The following is a 27,045-nucleotide window of genomic DNA, read 5'->3' on the forward strand; positions in this document are numbered from 1 at the left end:
GCAACAGTTCTAATGGCTATATTCTAAAAATCCTGAGTATTCACTAAAAGAATAACAGCTTTTAGTAAAACTGAGAGTCAGTAGCTAACTGAAGAAAGCGTAGTGTATTAGGGTGTGATATTAATGGAGCATGCAGTGGTAGTGGGTTAAAACGTTGCAGAGAATGACTGTATCAATGCTGTATATTAGGGTATGCACTGAAATATTCAGGGTGATTGAACGGATTTCAGTAATTGTATAAAAGTGACCACAATTAAAGAGCCTTCTGAACATGAATTAATTTTCATACCATCTGTGTGAGGTGGGTCTGTCTATCTTGTTACCAGGCTGCACTGCAGTGCATTGTATGCACGGATTTCATAGCAGGATACAAGAGAAATCGCACACAGTTTTTTTGTCACTAAAATAGTAACATTTAGTATGCCGAGATACAGAATTCTGCTTCTCTGTGTTGTGAAATACGTACCTTCCCATTCTGTGATGAGAAAGGGCACATGTCAACCCATTTTACTCTAAAATTCACCATATGAATATAATGGACTGTAATGTACAGAAGTACAAACCCACTGTTATAATGCATTTTAAAATTAAAACTTCAGGAGCGAAACCCACGGAAATCCAGAGTTAGTGGTGACAGTTATTCCTCTTTTGAATAAAAGTAGTTCTTTTGCTACTTGAACACAGCATGCATATAAAATGCAGCATCCTATAGTGCTATTGTCATGTCTGGTGCATGGATTAGAAGAAAATGGAAATTCCTCTATCTGCTGTTGGTGAATGATTTGTCGCATTCCTTAGTGTTGGGGAGATGTTTTATGAAAGACTTAACTGTAACACACTGTAAAATAGAAACTGCTGTAGGAACCATAATTCTGACTTCTCTACATTTGCAGTCTTGGCGATATGGTACTGAAAGAAAACACATTTTTGTATACAGTTTCCCTACTGGCATAAAGGAAAAAAAAATAATTTAAACAGTCTTGGTAGCTCTAGGAAGTTACCAGGACAAAAGGTACGGTCTGTGTTAATTTGATAAAGTGGCTTAAGTCTTATTTCTTTATTCAGAGATCCCCTTGCACATCTCCTGTGCATACACTGAACAGATCCAAGCTTGCGGGGGAAACAGCATAGCTCAAGTACTGGTAGCAGAATGGCTGGTGGTAAGTGATATTTTTATAGCTTTGACTGAAGCCATTGCCAACAGGAACCAAATTCTAGATGAAAAATGGAGAATACTGCCTCTGGGCTCCTAGGTAAGTGCTCCAATACATGCACATTTCTTTAATACTGTGAGATTAGCTAGTGTAATCAAAGGGAAAAAATCAGTCCTTTAGCACATATGAAACATGTTGATACCTGTTCTGTAAAATCTGACAAGCTCAACAAGACACACTGCAAAGGAATCAGCCACCGACCATTTTCCTGGAGTTCACAGCTATTTCCTCTCTTTATTCTACCAGAAAGCACCATTTGAGACCAGGCCAGCAAGCCTGGAGGTATAAAATGTTCTCCACCAGTGAGCTGGTGAGGGATGCAGACACGGACTGGGAGAGCTGTGGGAAGCTGAGCCCCGTTTGCTTACAGAGGAAGCACTCACTCCTCAGAGCACAGGCATCTTTGTGCCTCTGTTCACGGAGAAAATCTTCATCTGTCTTGGATGCCTAATTACAGATGCACTTATGTACTTTGTAGTGTATGTAGCGGAAAACATTTGCAGCATTTTACAACAGCTGGTAGGGAAAAGAGTTCACATGTTTAAGCATTTTGGGGGATTTAAGTTTCTGGCTAATGTGCTGCACTGACCGCGTTATGAATGCTCACACTCACAGGGAGAGCTGCTGGCCACACATGCTGAGCGAAGTTCCATCTGGCTAGCAAGAAGAATGAAGGGAGGACAAACTCTGGTACAGTTTATTTCAGCCAATACGTGTAGTCAAATAGTTTTAAGGCTGCACTTTGACAAAAACTTTGAACTGGTGTAATGTGGCATCATCTGTGAATGGAGCCGTCCTGCCTATCCCCTCACTACCCGCTTTGGTAGTCAGCTGCTTGTGGTGGCCAGGGGCTGAACTGGCTTGGGAAAATGATCTGTCTGTAAAATAATCCCTTTTTTGTTTCCTGGGGTACTTTACAGGCAGATCACTTCACTCATCTGGTCCACTGGAAGGATTCAGAAATGTTTGTACTGGCACAGGGGTGGCAGAGGAGGTGGGGGAGACGTGATTGCTGCTCCACACACACGCTGCCAGTTTAACACACTTGAACTACAGCCCAAATAAAAACCAAAACTGCATCCCGGGCACAAACGAGAACTTGTGAATGCGTTTCTGCACCTCTCCCTTCCCACCACGTTTGGCTCCCAGCTTCGCAAATGGCTGGTGTGTGCCATTGATGTCGATGCATAGATTTCCCCGCTTTGCCGAGCTCTGGGACGCCAGCACACACCAGCCCTAACTGGGTCAGAGACTTTCTTTGTATGAGCAGGCTGAGCTGCTGGGAAGCCTCGCCAGAGCCATGCAGCAGCTTCTCGCACACGCTCCTCTCCCAGAGCGATGGGGGGAATGGGGTGAGGAGGGGCAGCGGATGAAGTGGGGCTGAGCTTCCACCACACTTGATCCACTGCCAGCATAAGCTTCCTTGCAGGGCTTACGGCCAGGGAAGAAGTGCGAGTAAAGCCCTGGCTGCTCCCACGGCTGCCACGGCTAAGCGCCCTGGGATCTGAGCGGGGCCACCAAGCTCCGCATCTGTCCCTCGGATCTCCGCTGTGCTCAGAAAGTGGGGGGAGGGTGAATAAGAGACAAGTGAGCCTATTAGTATTTATTATTTGTATTATTATAGCACCTGAGTGCCTAGTCGTGGACCAGAATCGCATCCTATTAGCACTGTGCAAACCCAGAGACAAGTACTACAGTCCCTGCCCCAGAGGGCTTACAATCTCTGTTTCCAAGCAGGGGGGTACAAAGAGATTGGGGGGCGGAAAGGAGCAGTGACAAATCATTGATCACTGTGACAGACAGCGTTGGTTTTCTGCTAAGAACTATCAGTTCTTAAACATTTAGTTTGATTTAGACATTCTTCACACAGTCAATACTTTGTATTTCTCATGAAAAAAAAAACCATCAAGAAATCACACAGAATTTTGTTATACTCAGTGAAAAACATTTTTCATTGCAAGAAACACATGAAAAGTTATTTTTAAAAAACAGTTTGTACGTTCTAAGCAGACATCTGAACACATTTACAAAGTCTACACATGCATTGTATAAAGAAAGTTAAAAATTTTTAACCAACTTACTTTTTTGGCTCATTCCTTTATTTATCCTTGCAAAAAAGAGATTCCTTTTAATTCAATTTTTTAAGAAAAAAATAGAAGTGATTTAATCTCAGCTACTTTTCTGGACACACTTGTATTTTCCCTGTGCTCATGATTTAAAAAATAATCTAAATAGAAATGATCGCCTTGGTGGAATTAAAACCAATGCTAGACAGAAGGATAGAGAACAATTGTGTATTTAGGAAATGTATGTAACTGATTTTACAGGTTTCTCTGATCAAAAAGTGCGATTACAACTTTGTGCGAGAAGGGCATGTGATTTACAACTTCTTGCAAGCATATCTTATGTGCATATTTTTAAATAACTTGCCTGTAAGGTGCCAAATCCTGCTGTTCTGCTCCAAGTTTCTCTAAAATCAACAGCTCCTTGACACTGTGCTCTATTCTGCTGGCCTCCTACTGTGTGTCGTAGTTAATACTGTGAATAACTCAGTGGAGTTCAATATTCCTGGTTTTAACTATAATTACTCTATGGTAGTAAGTGTTTGCAGGTTTGAATATCTTACAGAGGCCTGTAGGACAGTATGATTTATCCCTGTGCAGAGGGATGAAGGGAAACAAGAACTAGCTGGACAGTCTGTAAAATCATTAAACATTTTCCATGATCAGCTCTGTTATTTGCCGTCTGGATAGCCCCCACCAAAAGTAACCTACGCTCTTTACCTGAAAATAACTTCCAATATTAACTTTCTTCTATGCATTCTCTAAATTGCTGTAAACATCCAGGATGCCCATATATATACATACACACACGGGTATGTGTGTGTATACGTGCATATACATGTATAGGTGTGTATATATATACACACACACGCATACACACAGACATACATATATGTACATATACATATATATATGGATATACAGCTATGACGTAGTTAGGAAATAACAATGTCATTTTTATTGCATTCTTATGTATCATAGAACAAGGGTATTATAGGCACACGTCTTAACTACTCGTTCTTACTACAGTCCTAAAGCTCGTTTACCTGAGATCTGCATCTGTAAAAATAAAGTTCCATTTTAGCTGCTTGTTACAAAAGACTAAGTATCAGCCCCACAGATATGAAATTACAACTTAATTTTGAGACTAAAATTTACTATAATATGCTATCTTATAAAAAGATACTGCTGAAAGAGATACATATTAAAAAGGAAACACGATTCTTAGAGGTTTAAAAATCTCCCTATGCCTTCTCACATTGTAATAAATTTATAAAAAATATTTGACACAGAAAATCTCCACAGAAAGCATCCTGCTGAAATCACGTACCCTTTAAGCCACCCATCTTGCAAAAGTTACATAGCTCAGGAGAGCAGACTTCGTATTGTAAGTATTTAATTTTCATCATCCCGTCTGTAGTGAATAGTTTGTATTTCCTGAGCTATGAACATAGCCATCTCTCTGGTGCCTGCAGCAATCACTCGGCAGGACATAAGATCCAGAGGTCCCCCTGAGGACAAGAGGATTAATGAGAACTGTCTTAACATGATGTAAAAAGGCAATGTATTCTTAAATATAAACCATGCTGTAATTAGATAGGTTCAGAAACACTGAAGCAACTTCATACATAGCTCGTTTTGGGGTGGGAAGGACAACCTAGTTCAGCAACTCCTATCTGGAATTCTCTGGCAAAAAATGATTTCAGAAAATTCTAGATATGGTGCCAAAGTATGCAATGGAAGCAGCGAATGTCTAGATTCATTCAGTATCCAACAATAAATGCAATATTCCCTTCTTTTAGCAACAGGAAGGGATAGAACAGAAATTATTTCAGTCAGCATACCCTTCTTCTTAATTCACCTTATCTTTCCACAGTATCCACATATTGGTCACTAGTAAAGCATTACTCTGAGATGTGTACCATCTAAATGAATAAAATAATAATCCGGAGACTGTGCTGTCCTTTACTCCCTCAGAGTAGTTCCTAGTCATATACATTCAGACATGTACCTGAGAGCCCTCCTTTCTTGGGAGGCTGTCGCTGCCGAAATCTGTTTGGAGTCTAAGCGCATCTACCAATCTCCTGGGCTAGTTCTTCACTGTAAATCTGATGCTTTAAAGGAATTACTCAAAGTCATGGAAATACAGTTTGACTCAGAAGACCTTTGATGTGATGAAACCCCAGGCTGGCATTACATCAGCGTGTTACGAATAACCAGCCAGAGTCTAGTGGAGAGTACAGATGTTTCTACAGAATATTGCTAGAAATGAGACTGAGCCACAGGAGAAGGACTGTACTGAGGTAACACAAGTTGCCCCAAAATAGCCACTCAGTCCCCAAAAGTCAACGAAAACAAGGATATTTTACTCACCTGAAGTGTCTATCACGGTGCCGCCCGCCTCTCTAATAATGACAGTCGCCGCTGCCAAGTCCCAGCAGTGTAACCCAAACTGGTAATAGGCATCTGCAGCGCCGGATGCCAAATGGCACAGAGCCAGGGTGGAGCTCCCAATGACACGGACCCTAAACCCCGTGAGAAGGGCACACGGTAACGTAAAGCAGAAAGTGCCTTTGAGCATTCGAGATCACAAAACATGCAACCTACTTGATATTTAAGGTTTTGTTTTCTTAATGACTTTTGGTCACAAATGTGAGACACATATTGTAAAATATCTTACCCGTGTGCTTGGGCCTTGAGCAACCTCTCATGTTACCAAGGAACAATTTCAAAGTTGCAGGGTCACGTTTGGACCAATTTCTGGTAAAATTAAGGCCTTCGAGATATCTGCAATGTAGGTAGTTTGTTTCCATTAATTCAACAGCTTCCAGGTAGATTCTGGAAATTTGTTTTTAAATTAAACACTAACAGACTTTTCACAGAAAAACAATTTGCATGTCCCCTTTATTTACCCCAAACTCTTTCATAGGATAAGTGACAACTTTGCATAAAAATTCAAGCAATACTAGACTTATATCAAATGCTCTGATCTAAACACACTTTTTAAAAAAATAACAGGAAGATTAAAAACAAGAATGCCTTCTTACATTCCTCTCTTTCCATACGTTGTTTTTATTTCATTGACCAGTCAGCTTTCGGCAAATTCACTAATATTAGCAGTCAACTAAAAGTAATCCAGTGACCTAGGCAACTATTAATGATGCTAATCTAATCATACTTGAAAACAAGATTTCATGAATAGTGAACTGTAATGTAATTGTTAACAAATGATAAACATTTGGGATACAGTAAGAGGAAAGAAAAGTTTATAGCTAAAACACCAGTCATCCAGTAAATAGCTCCCCTTCATTCTGACATTTCAAGGACTGAAGACACCTTATGAAAAAAATCCCCTTTCTCATCACAAACTAAAGCAGTAACTTGATTAATAATAATATATGAACTTTATATTGTACTGTGTTCAGCAAGTGCAATTCTGACCTACAGCAGATGATGGATATCAGCCTTGTGTTCAGTCAAAGGAGACACTGACGGTGACTTGCAGGGTGTTGAAGCAGTCCTCACATGAGATCTGAACATTGCTAGTATATAACAAGTGTTATGCCAGTGTAGGTGGAGATGGTTGACCAAATGCCAAGTGTCCCTGCTTCTGCTGTGCCAGATCAACTCAGAGCATTAAAGATACAACAAAACCCAAAAATGTAGCTGTGGATTATTTACTAACTAGGCTGTGCCCAAGTGTCAGGTGTCACCTTCTACCCTGGTTTAAGGCTAGGCATTCATTCATTCAGGTAGGGAATGTCTACCTGGTTATACAGCTAACTGCATAAGTTGAAAATTCTTAGCAGAAGTAGCAAGGAGGTTTTCAAAAGCAAATTGCGCTGGAGTGAGACATCATTTAATTAAGCTGGCTACCAATGAATTTAGTATTGCAGAGGAACATTATGGATTCAAGCAATGTGGTAAATGGTTGGTGAGTAACAGGTATGTAATTAGACTAAAAGTTACAGGGTATCACAAAGCTTAATTGTAGGAACATAGATTTAACAATTGCTTTTTAAATTACTGCATTAAAACATAGAAACACCAATCCAGGCATGCTGCAGGGTATTCGTTGTTTAGCCACCACTGAAAACTCTGGATGGTGAAAGCGATCTGCCTTAGATCTTTTTGCATAACAGAACCAATTTATAATTACAGAACATTTAATGCACGCCTCATTGCTGAAATGCACCAAGCATTCACACCACACCAGTCATAGCTAGGTCATGACTAAGGCAGTTGTTCTTTTGAGTTATTAAATATATTTCTAATGCATAAATGGATCTCTTCAATTTTCATCAAGGCTACAGGTAGAAATTGGATGAAGAGACTCAGGCAAGGAAGAGAGAGGTCTCTGCTTAGGAAAAGGAGCTGGCTGATCACAAGAATCCATGGGTTTCAGGAATTCAAGGTACAGGAGAAAAAGTACTGACTACTCCTCACTCTGACAGAAGCCAGAAAATAGGGAGGCTTGGTAGAAGAGATTGAACAGTGATTCGGATAGATTTATGAGGAAAAGACCAATTCTGTTGATCACAGAAGATTAAAAAAAGAAAATACACTTACAGTATTAGCACATGTAAGGCCTGACCTGAATCTAAGCTTGAGAAGAAATACCACTCAAGATCAAGGGGAAGATGGATCCTTCATTTAAGTTTATCCTGACTGCTTGGAGTCCCATACCAGACCTCTACAAAATTTGGCATTGACAAAGAACAGTGTTTGCCTGGACTTGATTTCAAATGATTACATCTGAACAATGAATGCATAGCGTAGATCAATGTTATACAACAGTCACACTTCCTGAAAACAAAAGGCATGAAGTAACATGACAACCTAAGCCTCCAACACGACATGCATTGGTGAAGGCTACTTCAGTTCCAGCGGTAGGTACAGGGAAACACACTCTCTGTTACAGGGTTGGTTTATTTCACTGAAGCCACAATCCTCACAGGAAAAGAACAATCGTGATTGTATACAATTAAAACATCAATAGAAGTGAGACTAAAGAAGACCCATCTTCACTGGTGAAATTGCCCACCACCAAATGATGTCTCTCAAAACAAAGGCAAATTTCAAAGCATTTGGAAGGGCAGAAGGTCCACTTCCCTTGCTATGTTCTAGCCACCCATGTAGACTGGATGTCCAGAGAAAGGAGGGCAAAACTGGCATGTGCCAAAATGTCCTTGCTCAGCTGGAAACCAGAACTCTGACTGCAAAAGCAAGCGAGGCCATTTCAAGGGCGGCTCAGCCAGCCCTACTGTGCGCACCTCTAGTTTTTCCTAATAGTCTCTGCCAGCATGAGCTTTTGCGGAATATGAGATATTCGAGCACTGACAAAAATGTGATATATAATCAAAGATTAAGATCTCAGGGGTCACTAACTTTACAATTTGCTCCATCTCTCCAAATAGGGAGACCCCGGCTCACTATTAATTTAGGTGAATAGTCAAACTTCCCCAAATTTTAGGGTAATTTTGATGCAGAGTCTGCTTGGGGCACTATAACAAATCTGTACATTAAATTGCTTGAATTTACTGTGTTTCAAGTTCATTAAACCTCTTTTTGGGGTGAAATTTTTACCATCTCCTGTGCACAATGATGTACATTTTTGGCACATGTCTGCTCTTGTCTACAACTGAGTGTTATGTTCTCCTCTGCATTTTGATTGATTAAAAGAAAACTTCTCTACACACATCTGATTATTGTTATCTATTATCATTAGGTAAACAGACAGATCTATGACTTGGTTTACCAATAAAACAATTCTGTTAAAGTGTTGACTAAGTGTTGCTAGCTATTTGTACGTTGAAACATAACTCACACACAAAACTAAGCTGTCAAAGAACCCCTAATGAAGCATGCATCCTTTAGTTTACTTTACCGTTAGCATGTACGCCTACAGACATAATACACTTTATGATGCACAAGTTTATTGGAAAATAAGTGAATAATGGCTACCATGGTACTCTGAATTTGATTCACCATTCCCATTGCATCTTGCTCATAAAAGTGATGCCAGTGTACAGCTGGAATGAAACTGGTGAATCTACTCATTCTTCCTTATTTTAAACAACGGTTATGAAGCAAAATAATTTAGGATTATTTAAGTAGTTCATATTCAGATGTATATTTTAAAAAAGAAATGAGGAAAGTTGTGATTTTTCAGAAAAAAACAAACACATAACAACACAATTATCATGCAGGTAAAATACTTTCCATCAGGATAATGATGTTCATTATCCTAATGATGATTTGCAACAACTCTGAAACAAAATTAACATATTCCTTTTAGAGTTCTAACAAAATCTAGACCAACCTGTCTCTTTTGATACCTGAAGCCTTTTGTCATTACAAAATGCCCCTTGACCTCTTCTACCAGTGTATAATCGTTCTTCAGTGCAGTGGTAAATTACACCAAATTCAAGCTTTAAGATTTTGAAAAGGAAAGAAATGAATGCAACTCAAATTACTCATCATTAATATAAACAACTACTATTGGCAGCAAGATCAGCAATATTTTAATTGGTACACGTAATCAAAGATTATATTGATGCTAATAAACTGGAATAATTTTACTATTACTGTGATATTGAGATATAGGTCATAAAAAATTCAGTTTATAAAGAGAAATCAGTGCAATCTGTTCGTGATCTTCTAAACCCTTACTTGCAGCTTGTTTGTGTTCACATTAGAATGGATTAAATGCTAAGTTGATTTCAAATTCAATTGTATGTTTTTATTGAAAATATGCAAGTCCTCTAAGGTCAGATTCTGAATGCTTTACTTGCACTGGTGAGCAGTTACACCTAGAAGTAATCCCACTGACTTTGGCTGGACCCTGAAATTTGCAGCCCCAAATGCATAGATATGATCAGTCAGGCACCCAAACTCACAAGTCATGGGACACTGTTTATTAACAGTGGATGCTTTTATATGCACTTTGCCTTTCACGATGCATTTAATTTGCCCACCTTTTCAACCTAAGTAGTACACTCCAATCACTTGTTCAAATGTTTCTCTGCAAAATCCTTTTGTTTACACATAAAAGTCAGAATCTCATGAAGTCACACGACTCCAAGAGAAGGAGTTTGAAGAGTAATACCAAATACTGTGACCCTCAATGAAAGCTTGAGAATGAGCAACACTGGAATTTTTGTGGGAGTACCTGTTTACCAATGAGAAGAGGATTAGAATTTGACCCTTGATTTAAACCCATGGTATTTAATATTTCCATTACTTTAATAGGTTTCACCTAAAGATTTTAAAGCACTTTACAAACTTCAGCTCCTAAAATCACTTCTAGATAAGTACTATTAGCAATATTTTATTTAGGGGAGGACAGATACAAATAATTAAGTGACTTGCCCAAGGTCACAGAAGTTGGTAATAAGGTCAAAAAAAATCTCAGATGTTCTAGGCTCCAAATCTTTTCCTGCTGCCCTCCTCCATTCAATGTGAATAATCATCAGTGTTCGTCAGAGACAATTCAAAGGGAAGAGATTGTCCTTGCTCCCTACCCTGAGGTCTCATCTAAACAAGGTTTTTTTTGAGGAACACACTATTTATAGACTCTTTCCCTGAAGACATCTGCAGGAATTTCTTCAGTACTGTTCAAGGCTTACATTCAGGCCAGTTCCCCTGTGTGTACTTTGGCCCCTTTTCAGCTTACTACTTTTTTCTGCTTTTCCCATTTGTTTACTGAGGGAGATTTAACATAATTCTTTATTTTTGTTTCAGCTTTGTTTAGTTTACATAACCCAAAATATGCAGCATCAAAATCACGATGGTGTTCTAGAAAACATAAATACTAGAGAAAGCTGTCTGGTAATAATATGCAGTATTCAAAAGGACCTTTGGGAATGAATAAACTTCAGAAAAGCATGGAAGTGTTTCTCTGCAGTTTCCATGTTTGAAAAGTCTAACTAGAGAAGTACACAACATTATTCTGTTTAAATCAGTAAGAGCCACTAGCACATCTGAAAACTATGTTGTTATTGCACAGAATTCTTGCTGGCTTCACTTACAGCTATACACATATTTAAGATCATGGAATTAGGCTGAAACAGGCACGTTCCTTGGCAATTTGAATGCTATTTCTTCTGTATATATCAAACTGTAAACCGACAACATCTGGAGAAGAGGCACTAGCATGAATGAGTATAGCTAGGAGACTCCAAAAGGCACATATGAAAGCTAGGTACTTTTTTTCTTCCCTGTAATCAAACTCTCATGTGGGAAATACAGTTACTTTACTATGTTAAGAAAACCACAAAGGCAGATTAAATGAACTAGGCCCATAATTTTGCACTCTTCATAGAAATCAGTTCTGAATTGCCTCATAGCAGCAGTTAGCTTTCACAGATACTGCTAGCAGGAAAGAAGCAAGAATAATAACATAAGAACACTGGGAGATACATTTAAATTATGAATAGGCAGCACTATATTTAACTCATTATGGATTAGTCTTACAAAACTTTGCTCACACCAGTACTCCCTTTTTTCCCCCCACATAAATCCTGTAATATTTATAATAATTTGTAAGAATTGTTTTGTAATTGCCAGTTTGCGTAAGTAAGTTTTGAAGGACTACAATTTTAGAGTAGTAGAGTATGGTCAAATGCATTTAAAAAGTGTGGAAAAACCTGAGTAGTGGTTGATTTTTTTTTAAAAAAAATATTTTATTTAAAGTTCCCACATGGTTTTGAGGCTTCTAACCAGCTCACAGGTACCCATCTTAAAGAACATACTTCATACCTCTTTGTTAACAGCAAATCCAATGCTCACTGCCACTGCTGGAAATCTGTGAAAAAGAAGAAATGAAGTATTATTGATGAAAAATCTCTCAACTTACTCCTTATGCAACTCCTTCAGGCAACAAAACCCCACATGGAGCTCTGTGGTTTTACTTGTGTCAAAATGCTCTTGGCATTGTACTATTTCTCCTTTGTCAGCCTCTTTAACTTTGTCAGTTCCTTTAAAAATGTAATTTAATATTCTGGAAGGCAAGAAATAAACACATGAAGATATCAGGATTTTTATACTAAACGTGTTGTATATTTCAGTGATCTTTCTGCTTTAGTGTAATTGAATCACCCAGTATAAAATCATTAACGTTTTTAGAACAAATCATTACTTTTAAGAGCACATTTTGTTCAAGTTCAAGCATTTGAGATAGCAATTAATTAGCATGGAGATACCTTGATGCTGACAGCAACATAAGGAGAAACCAGTTCCTCTACTCTCTCTTTTGTCGAAGTGATGATCATGTATTTAATTTGGTCCTTTTGACTAACGTATAATTATTGCATTTTAAACAATGAAATAAATTAATTTCTTAAAAAAACATTTTAAAAAGGGCTGTAAAGCAAAGGTCCAGAAAATATTGCTAGAAATAGAAAATTTCACTTAATTGCATGAAACACGAGCACATGACACCCCCCCACCTCCCCTTGCATTCTATGTAACTGCACCAAAAGTCAAGGAAATTTTTTTTAATGATATCTGCAGTTATGTTAAGTCACTAACTATAAGGCAGAACATATTTAAGGTTTTTAAGTAGAAGTATTCTGAATAGTCATTAGTTTACAACTCCTAGCACTCAAATGATGAATTAAACTTTTGCATTTTTGCAGTAACGATCCCTAGATTCCTTTTTGCAGAGAGGTATTATAGAAATTTAAAACCAATATCTATGTACAACTTAGTTTTCAGTTCTACTCTATGTATATGCAATGGTTGTACTTCCCAGGGAAAATGAAGCATTTGTATTTGAAAGGGAGAAAACACCAGTACTAAAAGGAATGTATAACAACCACATAAGGCGTTAGGCCACGTGCCATCATAGCATAGCCTTGTTCCTCCAGTTCAGCTCAAGTCTCTGCACGTTTTATGTGCTGTTATATATAAACGAGCTGCCAGTCAAGAGCGTTTAGGTCATGAAGCAATCAGCAGAAACTTTAGCTTACCTTTAGATAACAGTATAGAGCTCTCTCCAGCACAAACACACACTCCCTCAGATATACTACGCGAGGTACAAAAAGGTAAAGGGATGACTCCTACTTATGAGTCAAAGGAACAAATCTACCACAGCAAAACACCTTTAAGTGGAAGGGAGGATTCGTGAGAAGCTACATTTTGCTTTTTATAATGTATTTTCCAGTTCACTGTCCACTTACCTGTGCACAAAGTTGCACGTTCCATCAACAGGGTCAATAATCCAGGTTGGACTGTCGGTGAGGACACATTTTGAACCGGCAGCAGTGGATTCTTCTGCAATAAACCTGTATTTGGTGTGAAGTAAAACAAGTGTCCCAGAAAACTGGCTTAGATATGTCACTTGGAAAGTCAAACTCCATTTTCTGTTTCTGAAGAGATACTTAATTTTTATATATATACATATATGAAATTTTTGCATAAATGTATATGTATGTATAAACTCACATATTGCTTTTTTCATTTGGGAATGGGGAACTTTCACAGAAACTTTGAAGGAGAGTTCTCAAATTTATAGCATACTATTTTACATGGTAAGAAAGAACTCCATTTATGTTCACTTTCCCAATATACCATTAAGAAAGTAATGAAAATGAATGCAGAAATGGATTTGAACTGGCACCCCTGGCACTCTAGAAGAGCTTTTTTTAATGCAGAACGTAATTTTATGGGTTAGGCCTGTCTCTTGCAGTAAGTAATATAAACTGCAAACTGTAGCTGCTTGTCTTTTGCAGTCAAGTTCAGTCAGCAGGAAATAATACACTCTTAGAAAATCCACAATCTCACTCCTACTTGAATTTTTTACAGTAGCCTGACTCAGGAAATTAAAAGGTTTACAAAACTGAACTTTCTTTTTCCCATGACCCAGAGAAAAATCAACAAATTAATTTTTTTGGATTCACAAGGCACACACTGAAATCTGAACTCATCTTCTGTTCTGTTGTTCTGTCCCAATTTCTTTTAGTAGATATGTTGTTTTGTTTTTTTACTTCTCCTGCTGACCTTAATTATCCCTGCTCTCCCACAACCTGCTCAGGGTCTGTTTCTATAAGTGTGGTGCAGGTGCTACTCTTACAGATTTGAATAAAGTCCTATATGTACAGAAGGTGTAGTCTCAGACTGCTAGTACTGAATCTTGCTTTTGGTTTCACATTCGAACGACTGGGAGTGGTATTCAGAGCTCCTGCAAATGCTTGAAGACGAAAAAGCTTCTCTTGAAGACACAAAGAGGAAAAAACTGGATAAAATAAAATGTTTTCTGCAGAAACAGTTGCTTCCCTAGGACTAGAGTAGGAGCTATTTGCTTTTGTGCCTCCAACATGCGCTGCATGATGCCACGTAACGCTTGTAACCACGAGCTTATAATGTTCTGCAGACAGCACTGGAGACTTCTTGAATTTTCCAAATGCTCCTTTGCCTTTCGCTCAGTAGAAAGGGACTATTTTGATGGCATTATAGGCCCCCAGTTGTTATGAAGGGGGAAGTAGGAAGTGTTTGTTACTATTTTCATCTCCATTAAAGATAACAGCTGAAGGACAAAGCGTTAGTGTGCAACTGAGAAGTGAGAAAGACTTGAAGTGTTTAAAATTCTCAGTCAAATGTAACACTTTGCAGGCTCCTTGCTCTAACTGCTCCATTATTTTGTCTTGTTGGTGCTGTATCATTTACTTTTGACTTTACAAATCTTGCAATTAGCACCTAAACCCAACCACACACTTCGGCTGCAGAGGAAGCTCATCTTCTTGCAGATGGAGCACCTTACATCCCATCTCAGGTTGTCCATCTTTCCCCATAAGTTACACCTCTGCTTCAGCCCTCTGCCAGCTCCCCCAGCCAGAGCCTGAACTGTAGCCCTTGTCTTGCCAGTCAAAGAAAGGTGAAATGGGAACCTCTTTAAAGGCAAGACTATTTCTGTGTAAGGTGTTTTGCCCTCAAGTATTGTAAGTCTGTCCCTCGCCTTTTCCTTACAGCGGGGTGCAATGCTGCAGTCCTCACATACAGAAATGCTAATGTGAAGCCGGACACAGCAGTCCCATTGATAAAGTCTTGATGTCCAAGAACAGTTTTCTCAAAATGGATGTAGGACAAATTAGGTACACACTTTACAAAATTTGTGCTAATAGGTTAAAACAAGCCCCTTGCAGCTACACAATACTGGGTACTGTGAGAGTCCCTCAAGGCCAACATCGGACGTGCTGCTCTATGGCTCTCTGTCCTGTAAAAACATGCAAACTAAGCAAAACATTCAGCCTGAAGTACTGGAGACCAAATTTTAGCTACAGCTTGAGAAGTGGGAGGGGTAGCCATGTAATTACAGTAGTTAATTTAATATGCCAGCCTGCCAGCTCTGTCGACCTCTCTTCAAATCTGGATTAAAGTTTTCTCCCACTGAAAATGAGCCCAGTAATTTTAGCCTAGCCTTAGTGGACATCTGTTCATACCATGGTGCCACTCTGAAATTCATTGCTGGAACGGCAAGGAAACTGCAGCACAGCACATACTGCAGCAGGAGTGATACCCAGTCAAGTGGGGGAGATTCAAACCACGGCTATCCCTCACCTATCCCCTTATGGGGGTTTGAGGGCAGAAAGCTGGGCAGCTAGAGTTGGATATCACCCTCTGTAATGGCTGTGTCCTGGTTTTAATGTCGACAGGATTAAGGCCACAATTAACACCAAAGGTGACAACTTGTGTAACAGGCAAATGGTACGATAGCCTTTTTTCTACCAGCAGCCCCTGATATTCTGGCTGTGCCTACCCACAACTCAAAGATCTACTGGAAGAAATAGCCTTCTGAACAGATTCACTTGGAGCATGTCACAGTACCAAAGAGTGGGCAAAGATGAAAACTTGGGTGAAGCACAAATGAGGATGATACCTATCACTTAGCCAAGCAGAGAAGAAAGAAACATGGGACAGAATTACCTTTTTAACAGGTTTTCCTAACATTTCTTTTTACTCTTGAGTACATTTTCAATATCTCAAGACTCATCACTACCACAGTGCAAATGGCACAGATTCTAATGAGAGATCCTTTTTAGTATTTCTAAGGTACATTTTTTGATTCAGCAAACATAAGAATCAAGAAGATTTAAGAGAAAAAGAAATAACAGAAATCTTCAGTGATGCTTTCAACAGCCAGATTAGGAGAAAGACTGAACACAATTTAAATCATCTTTTAATGTTTTCATTGCACTTTAATTTAAACCGTGATTGCTACTGTGGACTCCTCATTGCAACTGTTTTAATCTAGCCTAGTTAAATTTATTTTTAATCTATTGTTTAATCTAAATGCATTACTGTCTGAACAAACTCCAACCAAAACCAACAACAAGTATCAGCAAAAAATAATTGTCTTGAAGAAACGGCAATTCCTTCATTTTCTTATAAAGTCAGAAGTTAACTGTACAGAGTTAATAAAGTCAGAGATTTTTCAGTTCCTAGGTCTATGTTGACCTTACAACTTTTGTTCCCATTCTGAGTAACTCGAGTGCTTCTAATGATTCTCATTTTATGTGAAATGTGTATGTTTTATGTTCTCTGCCAGACTGTTCAAGGAAAAAAAAGAAAACAACATAAGAGTGGAGATGAGAAAAGAGCAGAGCCAGCAACAGTAGAAGCAATATTACACAAATAATAGGCTTGTAAAGCCTGGCACTCTCTTGAGAATCGCAGCCAAGAACCACACATTATGCTGTACAGTACTGCTTCAATATGTGATCACATAGAACACGTATTTAGAAAGCCATATTTAGTATATAATGTTCTTTCTACTCCTTCTTCTGCTGTTTTTTTTTTCCAGCAGCATCGCCGACAATCAGATTAGTAGCTAAGCCCTCCAGATTTTCATCTTTGTTGATTTCTGCGCAGCGCTAGAGTGTAAGGCTCATCTCCATCAGAGATGCACACAGTCAGAAGGAAGTCATACAGTATTTAAGGGATACACAGGCTCTGCACTGGCTCTGCTGCAAGATGAATTTTATCCTCGTGGACTGAAGTCAAACGTGGAAATTGATTGCAGAGTCTTGCATCAAACCAAACCCAGCCAACAAACACAAAACCCCTCCCTAATCTGTGCATGTGCTAGGAGCTGTTATTTTCAAATTGACCATAGTAATTCAAGAGGAGTCAACAATCTGATCTATTTTTAAAACCTTGGGTTGACACCCCATATAGTAATTTATACCATGTTTATGTATACACATCAAATGATGATGATGATAAACAACCTGCTTCTCACTGATTTTAGGATTCTACACAATACAAGGTAAACGTGATTAAATATGATACTTGTCCTGATCTGCCAAGTGCTTATGTGAGATGGCAAAGTAAAGTGAAGGAAAGGTCTGCAGAATGGAACCTTTGCTATCATTAATTTCAGCTCTATTTTAACAAATATCCTTAGCATAATTCTTATAGAGAACAGATCAGTATTCTGAAAATCACAGAGATTCATATGAAACCTTCATACATGATGTCCTTACAGGGGAGACATTACTATTGCATATCTATATTAAGAAACATAACTATTAGAAAATATAAAGTATAAGGAAGTGGTACTTTTATTTAAAAAGGAGTCCTATGAAAGTGTCCAACAGCAATAGGTTAATATGTAAGAGGGATATACAGACTTTTAAAATTGCCTTTAAATACCAGTCAGATATACAGCTCTTAAAGGAAAAAAAGGTCATTGACAGTGTCTTTCTATAGGCACTCACCTGTGGGAGGGAAACTTCTCTTTCAGAACAGAAATAATTAAATTTTCCACAAAATGATCGGTTTCTGTCACGAGATCTGCTGCAGATGTCTTTGTGGACACTTGTTTTTCCTCTGTTAGAGCTTTCCTAATAAGCTGAAACAGAAGTTCACAGATCAGATTTGTTGGCCATTCATGCTGTGCACACTAAAATAATATATTTATTGAAAAATTATAGCTAATCTGGAAAAGCAACTGTAGGCACAATTCTACCAGAGCCTGTTCTAATTCTTCTAAGAATCCTTCTGAGATAATGAGTAGTCTTTGGGAACACGGTATTTTGAATCACTTTGCAAGAACCTTGCTTGACAGTTCAGAAAAGTAGTGATGAATGGGATGCAACTAATGGAATAAAAGGATGATGGCAGTCATCATGATCTAGGAAATTACAAAAAATATGCGTAAGATAAGAAAGAGGCTCGAGTCTTAGGAATTTTTTATGGAAACTCCTTTTTCTTTTTCGTTTTTTTTTTTTTAATTTACAGGGCCAATACCCCACTGCTGTCTTACTTTAAAAAATATGCAATACAGCAAACCCCATTGGTTTTTTTTTTGCCAACAAAGACACACAAAGTTTATTTTTTCTTGTGTATATGGGTTTTTGGAACTTCAAGTGCTGATCACCCAGTAGTTCCCAAAGAATTGCTATATATTTAACAAAAACAAAAATTCAGACTTTTCCCCAGATATGGAACCAGTGGTCTAACCCTGGATTCTCTTCTGGAAGTCTTTATCTCCTTTTCAAGGGTTTTACTATTATAAAATAAGAACTAAACCACATCAAGTGCAAATGCACATATGGGAAAACAGTTAATAAAACATTTTTCCCAGTTTTTCCATTTTCTTTCTGTTTTTTTCCGCTCCTTCATTAAAAAGAATAATAAGGGGGCAGGATGCAAAAGGAGCTGACTTATTTTTTAACCAGTGACAATGATAAACTAATTGACATCAGGACAACCAAAACAAAGCAAAAATTAACCCCCACTTATTTGTATAGAATTATATTAACTAAAAGCAGCACCAAGAAGACCAATATTCCAAGTCCCTTCTAAAACGTCTATATTTCATTTGTTTAACTAAATTTCCATTGATCAAAATATTTTAAAACCATCTTAAGAGACGTGTTTGATGACCAAAGAAAACAGTTCTGCTGTATTATGCATGGGAAGGGGAACCAGCAACTCCCAAATTTCATTTTCAGCTCTTAGTGTTCGTAGTACGAAATACTACGTTTGAGGGATGTTACTGCTGACGGTTGGCTTAGTACAGAAGGTATCTGGGCTAATCTTTCTGTTTCGTGAGCCGTAAAACAGTAGTTATGCCTATTTACTAATCTCGTGAAGTCAAGTTAATACTTTTCAGGTTGAGGTCTTGCTAAAGTTCATTACTGTGTATCAAAATGTTAACCACACTTAATCTTTTTCTCCCCTCAATGCCCTGCATAGTTTTCGTGATGGTTTTACCACAGAAGCATAAAGGTACAGCTCTAGGAAGGCCCTTCAGCTCCTCGTCGGTCCAAAGCAAAATCCAAACCACTCCAACCATCTCAGCTGTATATTATAAAAAAACTGCTATGCTGACACCTTTTATTTTAATTGCTCTTCTTTACTTTTATATTGCCTATATATAACTAAATGCCCTCCTTAGAACTGGGCTCAGAACTTCGCATAGTGAAGTAGATGAGGAATACACTCCTTTCAATGGAGAAGATTTGAATTTCTTTTTGGCAGTACCGTATTTTTGACTCCTATTCCGTTTTAATACATAGTGGATTGAGGAGATTTTTGCGGCCATTTTAATCAGTACGTGCCACTGTTCAGCAGGGGAGTGAGGTCGCACCTGAGCCTTGCTGCAAAAAGAAGAGCGAGGTGAAAGCTCTCTCCCAATCCTTTGTACCTCTCATCACTCAAGTAATCTTTTTCATTTCTGATCCTTTCTCCAGTTGCTCATGACCATTTTAGACTTGATTCCTGTCCTCCAAAGTGCTCACCACTCCTCTCACTTTGATCTGTTTGTGGGTTTTATATGCGGGGTGGTATATACTCTATTCTGTCATTCAAGTCCTTCATTAAAATACTGAACATTTATCAGGTCCAAAACTGGATTTTTGCAGGATCCTACTTGACATGTTTCACCAATGTGACAGCTACTAAAAATACCCTGGTTTCCAAGAGGGTTGTGTAGTAGTCTTATGGTAACCAGAGTCACAATGTACTTACATCACTTACTTTTGAAAATTACACGGAAAAACTCTTCTAAAAATTCACCACTTCTGTAACTTCCACTATTGACCAGCAGCTCTCTGTCAGCAGGAGGTGGTTAGACTGCTTGATGTGCCTATCATCAAATAAAACCCACCCTGCTCATTTCTCCAGTGATCTGCACGTGCCAACCTGAGGCTCCAGTCACTTTGGAGGTGGGAACAGCCAAGGGTGTGACTTCGACAGGACGCAGTGGCTGATGGTCTTCTTGCCCATCTCCTTCTCAAGCCATGCAGGCCCATGCGGAGGGGCTGTGACACACATTACCCAGCCCTGCTTCTCCTCACCTCTTGTGCAACTGATGTGTTGAGGGGAAAGCAGGAGAGAAATCATGATGCTGTGCTGAGGTCACCAGCAACAAATGGGCACCACATCTGTATTAGTTCACCTGTGGTATCAGGTGATGCCGCGGCATAGACAGGTCCCTGCTAATTCTCTGCCTCTTATGAAGGGTCTGACAACAGGGACTCATGCACATTTGTACCAGCTTGTACAGGGATGCAATCCAAGCCAGAGTCCCCCAAAAAGATCACATTCCCTGCATTATTGATGAAACAGCTTTTATTCTTCACAAATTTATCAAATAGCTCAGAGCAGTCCAGAATTCAACTTATGTTGAATAATCCCTAAAAATCACATGCCTGCAAAGAGCGTTAGAGCCTGGTGCCTCAGAGTACTCTGAGAGCACCACTCAGCTCCTCTCCCTGCAGAACCCCTACAATAAGGTTTGTAGATACCTACTGCAACTGCCTGGTCTTCCCAGCTGGGCGTGGAGCTCCAGAAAAGTCTCTCTCTAGGTAACAGGCAGCAGGTATGTGGAAGACCAAAAGAACTACAGGTCGATGAAATGAAAACAGCTGATTGCTCCTTATCACTATTGTACAATGAAATTACAGAATCACAGCATGGTTGGGGTTGGAAGGGACCTCTGGAGACCATCCAGTCCAACCCCCTGCCAAAGCAGGTTCCCTTAGAGCATATTGCACAGGGTCGTGTCCAGGCGGGTTTTGAATATCTCCAGAGAAGGAGACTCCACATCCTCCCTGGGCAGCCTGTTCCAGTGCTCTGTCACCCTCAGAGTAAAGAAGTTTTTCCTCATGTTCAGATGGAACTTCCCATGTTTCAGTTTGTGCCCGTTACCCCTCGTCCTGTTGCTGGGCACCACTGGAAGAGTCTGGCCCCATCCTCTTGACACCCGCCCCTAAGGTATTTGTAAGCATTGATAAGATCCCCCCTCAGTCTTCTCTTCTCCAGGCTAAACAGACACAGCTCCCTCAGCCTCTCCTCTTAAGAGAGATGCTCCAGTCCTCTGACCATCTTTGTAGCCCTCCGCTAGACTCTCTCCAGTAGTTCCTTGTCTTTCTCGAACTGGGGGCCCCAGAACTGGACACCAAATTGGCAACCAAGATGCTGTATTTTGGCTGTAAATGTATTTTACTTGGCTTTACCACTGTATTATAGGTTGTGCCTAGATTATGGAGATTTTACAGCAAGTTCTAAGCAGCTGATTTTTGGGAGTGTGGTTATTTAGAGCAGAGTCACTTAAAACTTTTAGCCCATGCTGCCCCTCCTCTAATAAAGAATTGGCTAGATCTTATCCTGCTTGGGAGCATTTGGCGGGTTATGCAAAGCGAGGGGCATTTACACCAGTACGTGCCTGAAGACCACATCACAGAGCACGACTCAGGTTGTCTCTGCTCCCTTCTTCATTTGCCAGGGAGCAGGGGAGATGGAGCTGCAAGGGCTCAGCGCAGTCATGGTCCTGGACTCTTCCTTTCCTAACACCTCTGTGGCATTAAGTCCTGCAAAGGAGAATGGAGAGGACAGAGGGCTAAGATGCCTTCTCCAATACCTGCTAGGACAGCCATCTACAGTGAGGTGCTTGTGTTAGATATGTCATCTCACCATACTGCTTGCACTCACCACACACTTCTGGGAGCTCCAAGATGGATTTACTTGTTTGCAGTATTGTTCTGAAATATTTGCTCACTGGTAAAAACAAATATCTAGACAGAAAGCATAACTACCTGCAAATAATTTACGAAATACCAATCCGGTTTGCTAAAAAATCTGTCCGTGTTCAGGAGAAAATAGCCTAACAATATCCCCTGGGAGCAAATATGGGGGAAAAAGCTTGTCTTTTCAGAATATCAGTGGAAATTTTGTCCTTTTCTAGCGGGATTCTGCTAGGTCTCTTATGCCTCACAAAACTATTTTCTGGGAAAAAAAAAAGAGAAAAAAAAAGTAGTTCGTGTGGACTTCAACATCCTAGCTTCTAGTCTCAGTTTCTTAGCCTTATTTTCACCTGGATGCACATCTACTCATTTTGGTGAAGTTTCTTCCATTGTAATTGCAGAGAACTGTGCAAATATTACTCAGTGCTCTCAATAGCATTAAAGACGCAGAGACTAGTCGTGCCTGTTTGTTTTTAGCAAAAAGTCACATTAAGCCAACGACCATGCTCTCATGAACATAGCCAGCAGAGTTTACTCACAGAAAAAGCAGAAGAGATGCTCGAAAAAGTGCAGTTATTTGTGGCCTTATAGAGTGAATTAGACATAATTTTAATGCAGGTCAATTACAGAGATTACAAAACCATGGCCATTCTCATTATGAAACAGCCATATATATTAAATGAGAGCCTGTGATATTTCATAAAAGTAACAGGACGGGCAAGAGAGGCAATGATTTTAACCTGGGAATAGAAGTTCCTCCAGCAACATCACTTTTGACACATATTCAAGCAATCATTTCTTTATCGGCCTTTTAAGTTTAGAAGAAACTATTCCAGAGCATAGATGCCTATCTATTGGAAAGAAGATATATTTTACTTATACTCATGAAACATGATGCACTATAAACCAAACAGTTGTGTAAGCCAAAAGGGGAGACCAAGCAACTGTATTACTGGTTAACTTATCCTAGAAATCCAAAATCTTGACTTGCATGCCTTTCTTCAGGTTGGCCTCTGTGCCAAGACTCTTGTAGACACTTTCTAATGATTCCCAGCCTTCCTAACCTGTCATGGTCCTGAGAAATGGAGGGCTTTAAAAGAAAGGCTGAAGTGGCAAAATTTCATGCAGGGATGGAGACAGGACTCAGATGTGGGGAGACAGAGAGTGCAAGCAGATTTCTGGGGATGGAGGCGAAGGTGGAGAGGTCTCAGGGATGGGAAGAGAGGCAGAAGAAAAAGATGAACTTGACCAGTGGAACTGAGTATTTTTGGTGATTAAAATAAAACTCATTTTTATCAGTAAATTTTCAAAAAAATCCAGTCCTATCAAACTTAATGTTACACTGCATTTTGTGTCCTTATTTCTAGCTTCTTTTGGGAACCGCAGTAAGTGGATTGACACTTAAGTAAAAGATACAGCCCTACCTGCACCTTTTCTTCCACAATGATCTCTGATGGTTTTCGTAACTAAAAACATTCCTTAACATTACAAAGTTAATAAAAAACCGTACCCAGTTCCAAAGTTCTACTTAAACAACATCCTTGACTGGTTTAAATTTGGCCTGCCAAGAAATCTGCTATTTCCTGCCAGTTGCAAGGTAGCAATGGCAAACTGCGAACTAAAAAGATGCAGGGATTAATCTTCTGGAATGTTTATTTCTTCCAGGAAAAGGTGCTCAGCTGTGATCTCTGGGTGATTAAAATGGCTGGAGATGGTTACGGCTGTCTTCACAAATTGGTACTTTGAGAAATGAGGTGTGGAGGCTTGAGCAAGTTATGAGAGTTGCTCTTGTGAAATGGCTGGCAGAATGAGTATGCTGGAGAAACTCCCATGCGGGGAGTCTGTGAGAGCATGACCTGTCATCCCGATTTGGATTATCCATTTATTCCTTGTGTTATTGAAACAAGTCTCCTCTCCTCTGGCATTCTGTTCATCTTTGTCTGTCTTCTACCGAGGAGAAAATACCTTTAATAACACATATTAAGGAAAGGTTACAGGTCCTGGACTCAAGATAGGGAAGAGGGCTCCGTAAATCATAGTGTACAGGTACAAAGCGTGTTTCAAAATCTAGCAGAATGGAAGCAGAAGAGAAATACATGTTCCTGAGGTTTGTGTTTTACCCAATTTCTCATCTGAACAATCTGCTGATCCCACTTCTTGGCTCTGTTACGAGTTGGTGGAAGTTTTGCTGCTGCACACAGTGGGGCCAGAATGTCTTCCGAGATGACTAACCTTCTGCTGTGTTGCAACACAGATCTTAAATAAAGCTACCATAGATCTTTGCAGAGCCACTGCTTATTTATCCCTAGCCAGTAAATTTCAGTCACTCTGACGACACTGGTAAATATAACAAGAAGACAGAACCTCTCTGGCACGACTACTTTTCTCTGCACAAGCTGCTCAAAACCAAATGCTGATACTGTAATGTGTGAATACACAATATCCTGGATAAACACACCATGGCATAAACCCTCAGTTGTACATAAATTCGACCTTCGCATCACAGCACACTCCAAAAGATTACAGTAGCAGAATAAATGCCTTGTGTACATTTGAAAAAGTTACTAAAGCACATTCACGCTGACAAATCTTTCCGCCTTATCTTTTTTTTTTTTTAAATTAAATAAAAATACTCCCAGTCACAAAATAAATTTGCTTTCACCTGAAGCGCCTCCTCGTCCTTACGCTGGGCGCAGCCCCCGAGGGAAGCGGCCCCGCTGCCGCCTCCCCTCCCGCTGCAGAAGGAGGCGGCCGAGGGCTCCGGCGGCGGCCCGGCTGAGCGGGGCACAGACCGTCTGAGCGGGTGCCGAGCCCGGCCGCCCTCCTCCTCCTCCCCAGCTCTGCCGCACCAGCCTAGTGCCCTCACGGCCCTTCCTCAAACCGCCCGGCTTTCTTCTTTTTTTTTCCTCTTTTTTTTTTTTCTTTCTCATTTAGAAGCGCACCCGGTACAACCGCCCGCCAGAAGGATGCTTCGGTCGCGGGGCAGCCCGACCCGTCCCCCCGGAGCCCCTCCGCGGCCCCGTCCCGCCGCCGGGCAGCATCCCGGAGCGCAGAGCAGCGCAGCGGGGCGGGCGGCGAGGCGGCTCTCACCTGCCCGGCGCGGAGCGCCAGCTGCACCGCCACCTCCGCGCACTCCTTCCAGGGGTCCCCGCCGCCGCCGGCCGCCGCCCCCCCTTCCTCCTCCTCGCACGGCTTCATAGCGGCGGCGGCGGCTCCGCTGCCCGAGGCAGGGCCAGGGAGGTGCGGGGGGGCCCAGCTCCCCGCCGAGGAGCGGCCGCGGAGGACGGTGCCCAGCGCGCACACCGCCGCCCTCCCGCCCGCTGCGCCGCGGCCGCCGCTGTCACTCCGCGCCCCGGCACCGCCCCACCGAGGGGAGCGGGGCGGAGGGAGGTGGCCCGGCGGCAGCCGCTATCAATGGGGAAGGCGGGCTGCAGCGCGGCGCCTGGCTGCTGGGCGCTGACTTTAGGTGAGCCCCGGGAGCGGAGAAGGGCCGGGAGAGGCGGGGGGTGCCACGGAGAGGAGCGCCGAGGCCGTGCCGCGCCGCGGAGGGGAGGATGTGGCGGGGAGGCCGCCGGCACGGCCCGCCCCGCGCCGCCGCCATCGCCGTGGCCATGGCCCGGCCGGGGGCCCCGCCTGACATGGCGCCGCGGCAGTTACCGCCGGCCGGGCCGGGCCCCCAAGCCTGGGGCTGGGGCGTTACTGTTTCCTCCGAGAGAAGGAGCCGCCGTTCCCGCAGGCCGGAGCGGCCCCTCGGGGGACCCGCTGCCCTTGGTCCCCACCGCAGCCTGCCTGTCAGCCGGGGCCGGAAGGCCCGGGGCCTGCTCGTGCGTCGGAGGCGAAGGGCGATCCCGGGGAACGGGAGGCCGGCCGTCAGCCTTACCGGGGCTTTGGGGGAAAAGCTGACGGCTGGCATCGGCCATCTAACTGATGCGGGGGGAAAGTGGCCTCGGGAGTGGAAAGGCAGTTCAGATTTTTAATTTCAGCAGCTTGTTAGTGCTGGAGAATTAAAGTGTGTGGTAACAAATACATTGCCCTTTAGATTTTTCACTTTGTATGTCATTTTGGATTTGTCAAGGATGAGAAGAAGAGCCTACTGTTCCAGAAACTGCATAAGCCAAATTACCGTGCCTTTGAGTAGGGGACTGGTGGCAGACAGCTGGGCGATCCTAGATCCACCTTGTAGGAGAAGGGCGGCCTACAATGAATACGTGCTTATGCGGTAGAGCAACCAGTCTGTAACACTTGAAACACCGAGTGAGTGTTGGGAACATACACGTTATCTGCAGAAGGGAGGCTTTTCGGAATGACTTGCTCTGATGCATACTTGGTGCTGAGTTGGACAAAAGAGAGTCCAGGGGTTGAGTCCGTCAGAGTAGCTTTTGAAAAAGGTGTTAAATATATCGTGTGTATGAAATTTGTTATTGTCTTTCAGCACCTGCTTTGTGGTCGAGGGTTTCATTTTCAGTGACCTTTCAGGGCTAGAACAGAGATGCTTTAGTGGCGACCATATTTGCATTAAGAAAATTGCATAACACTACTACTTACTATCTCTGATGTGAACGCAAAATTACTTGGTAATTTTTTAGGGACTAGGCTAAGTTTAATTGGCTTGAGTATTCTATCTAACCTAACAGACCCTAAATCTAGATCTATTTTCTTTTATTGTATATCTTGTATTACTGGTTAACTTTTCCAAGAAATCCAAAATCTTGACTTGCATGCCTTTCTTCAGGTTGGCCTCTGTGCCAAGACTCTTGTAGACACTTTCTAATGCTTCCCAGCCTTCCTAACCTGCCA

General features: G+C 41.1%; 1 protein-coding gene across 1 annotated transcript; it reads right to left on the minus strand.

The window, feature by feature from the left end:
- Positions 1-2,831: 2,831 nt before the first annotated feature.
- On the minus strand, positions 2,832-25,571 carry IMPA2 (inositol monophosphatase 2). Its single transcript, XM_068395783.1, is given in 10 exon segments — positions 2,832-4,788; positions 5,651-5,802; positions 5,958-5,988; positions 5,991-6,029; positions 6,032-6,064; positions 9,600-9,708; positions 12,038-12,083; positions 13,459-13,563; positions 17,995-18,128; positions 25,339-25,571. Coding segments are annotated over 10 exon segments (873 nt in total). The 5' UTR covers positions 25,447-25,571; the 3' UTR covers positions 2,832-4,672.
- Positions 25,572-27,045: the final 1,474 nt, after the last annotated feature.

This window comes from Nyctibius grandis, chromosome 3 (assembly GCF_013368605.1).
Source record: "Nyctibius grandis isolate bNycGra1 chromosome 3, bNycGra1.pri, whole genome shotgun sequence".
NCBI lineage: Eukaryota > Metazoa > Chordata > Aves > Nyctibiiformes > Nyctibiidae > Nyctibius > Nyctibius grandis.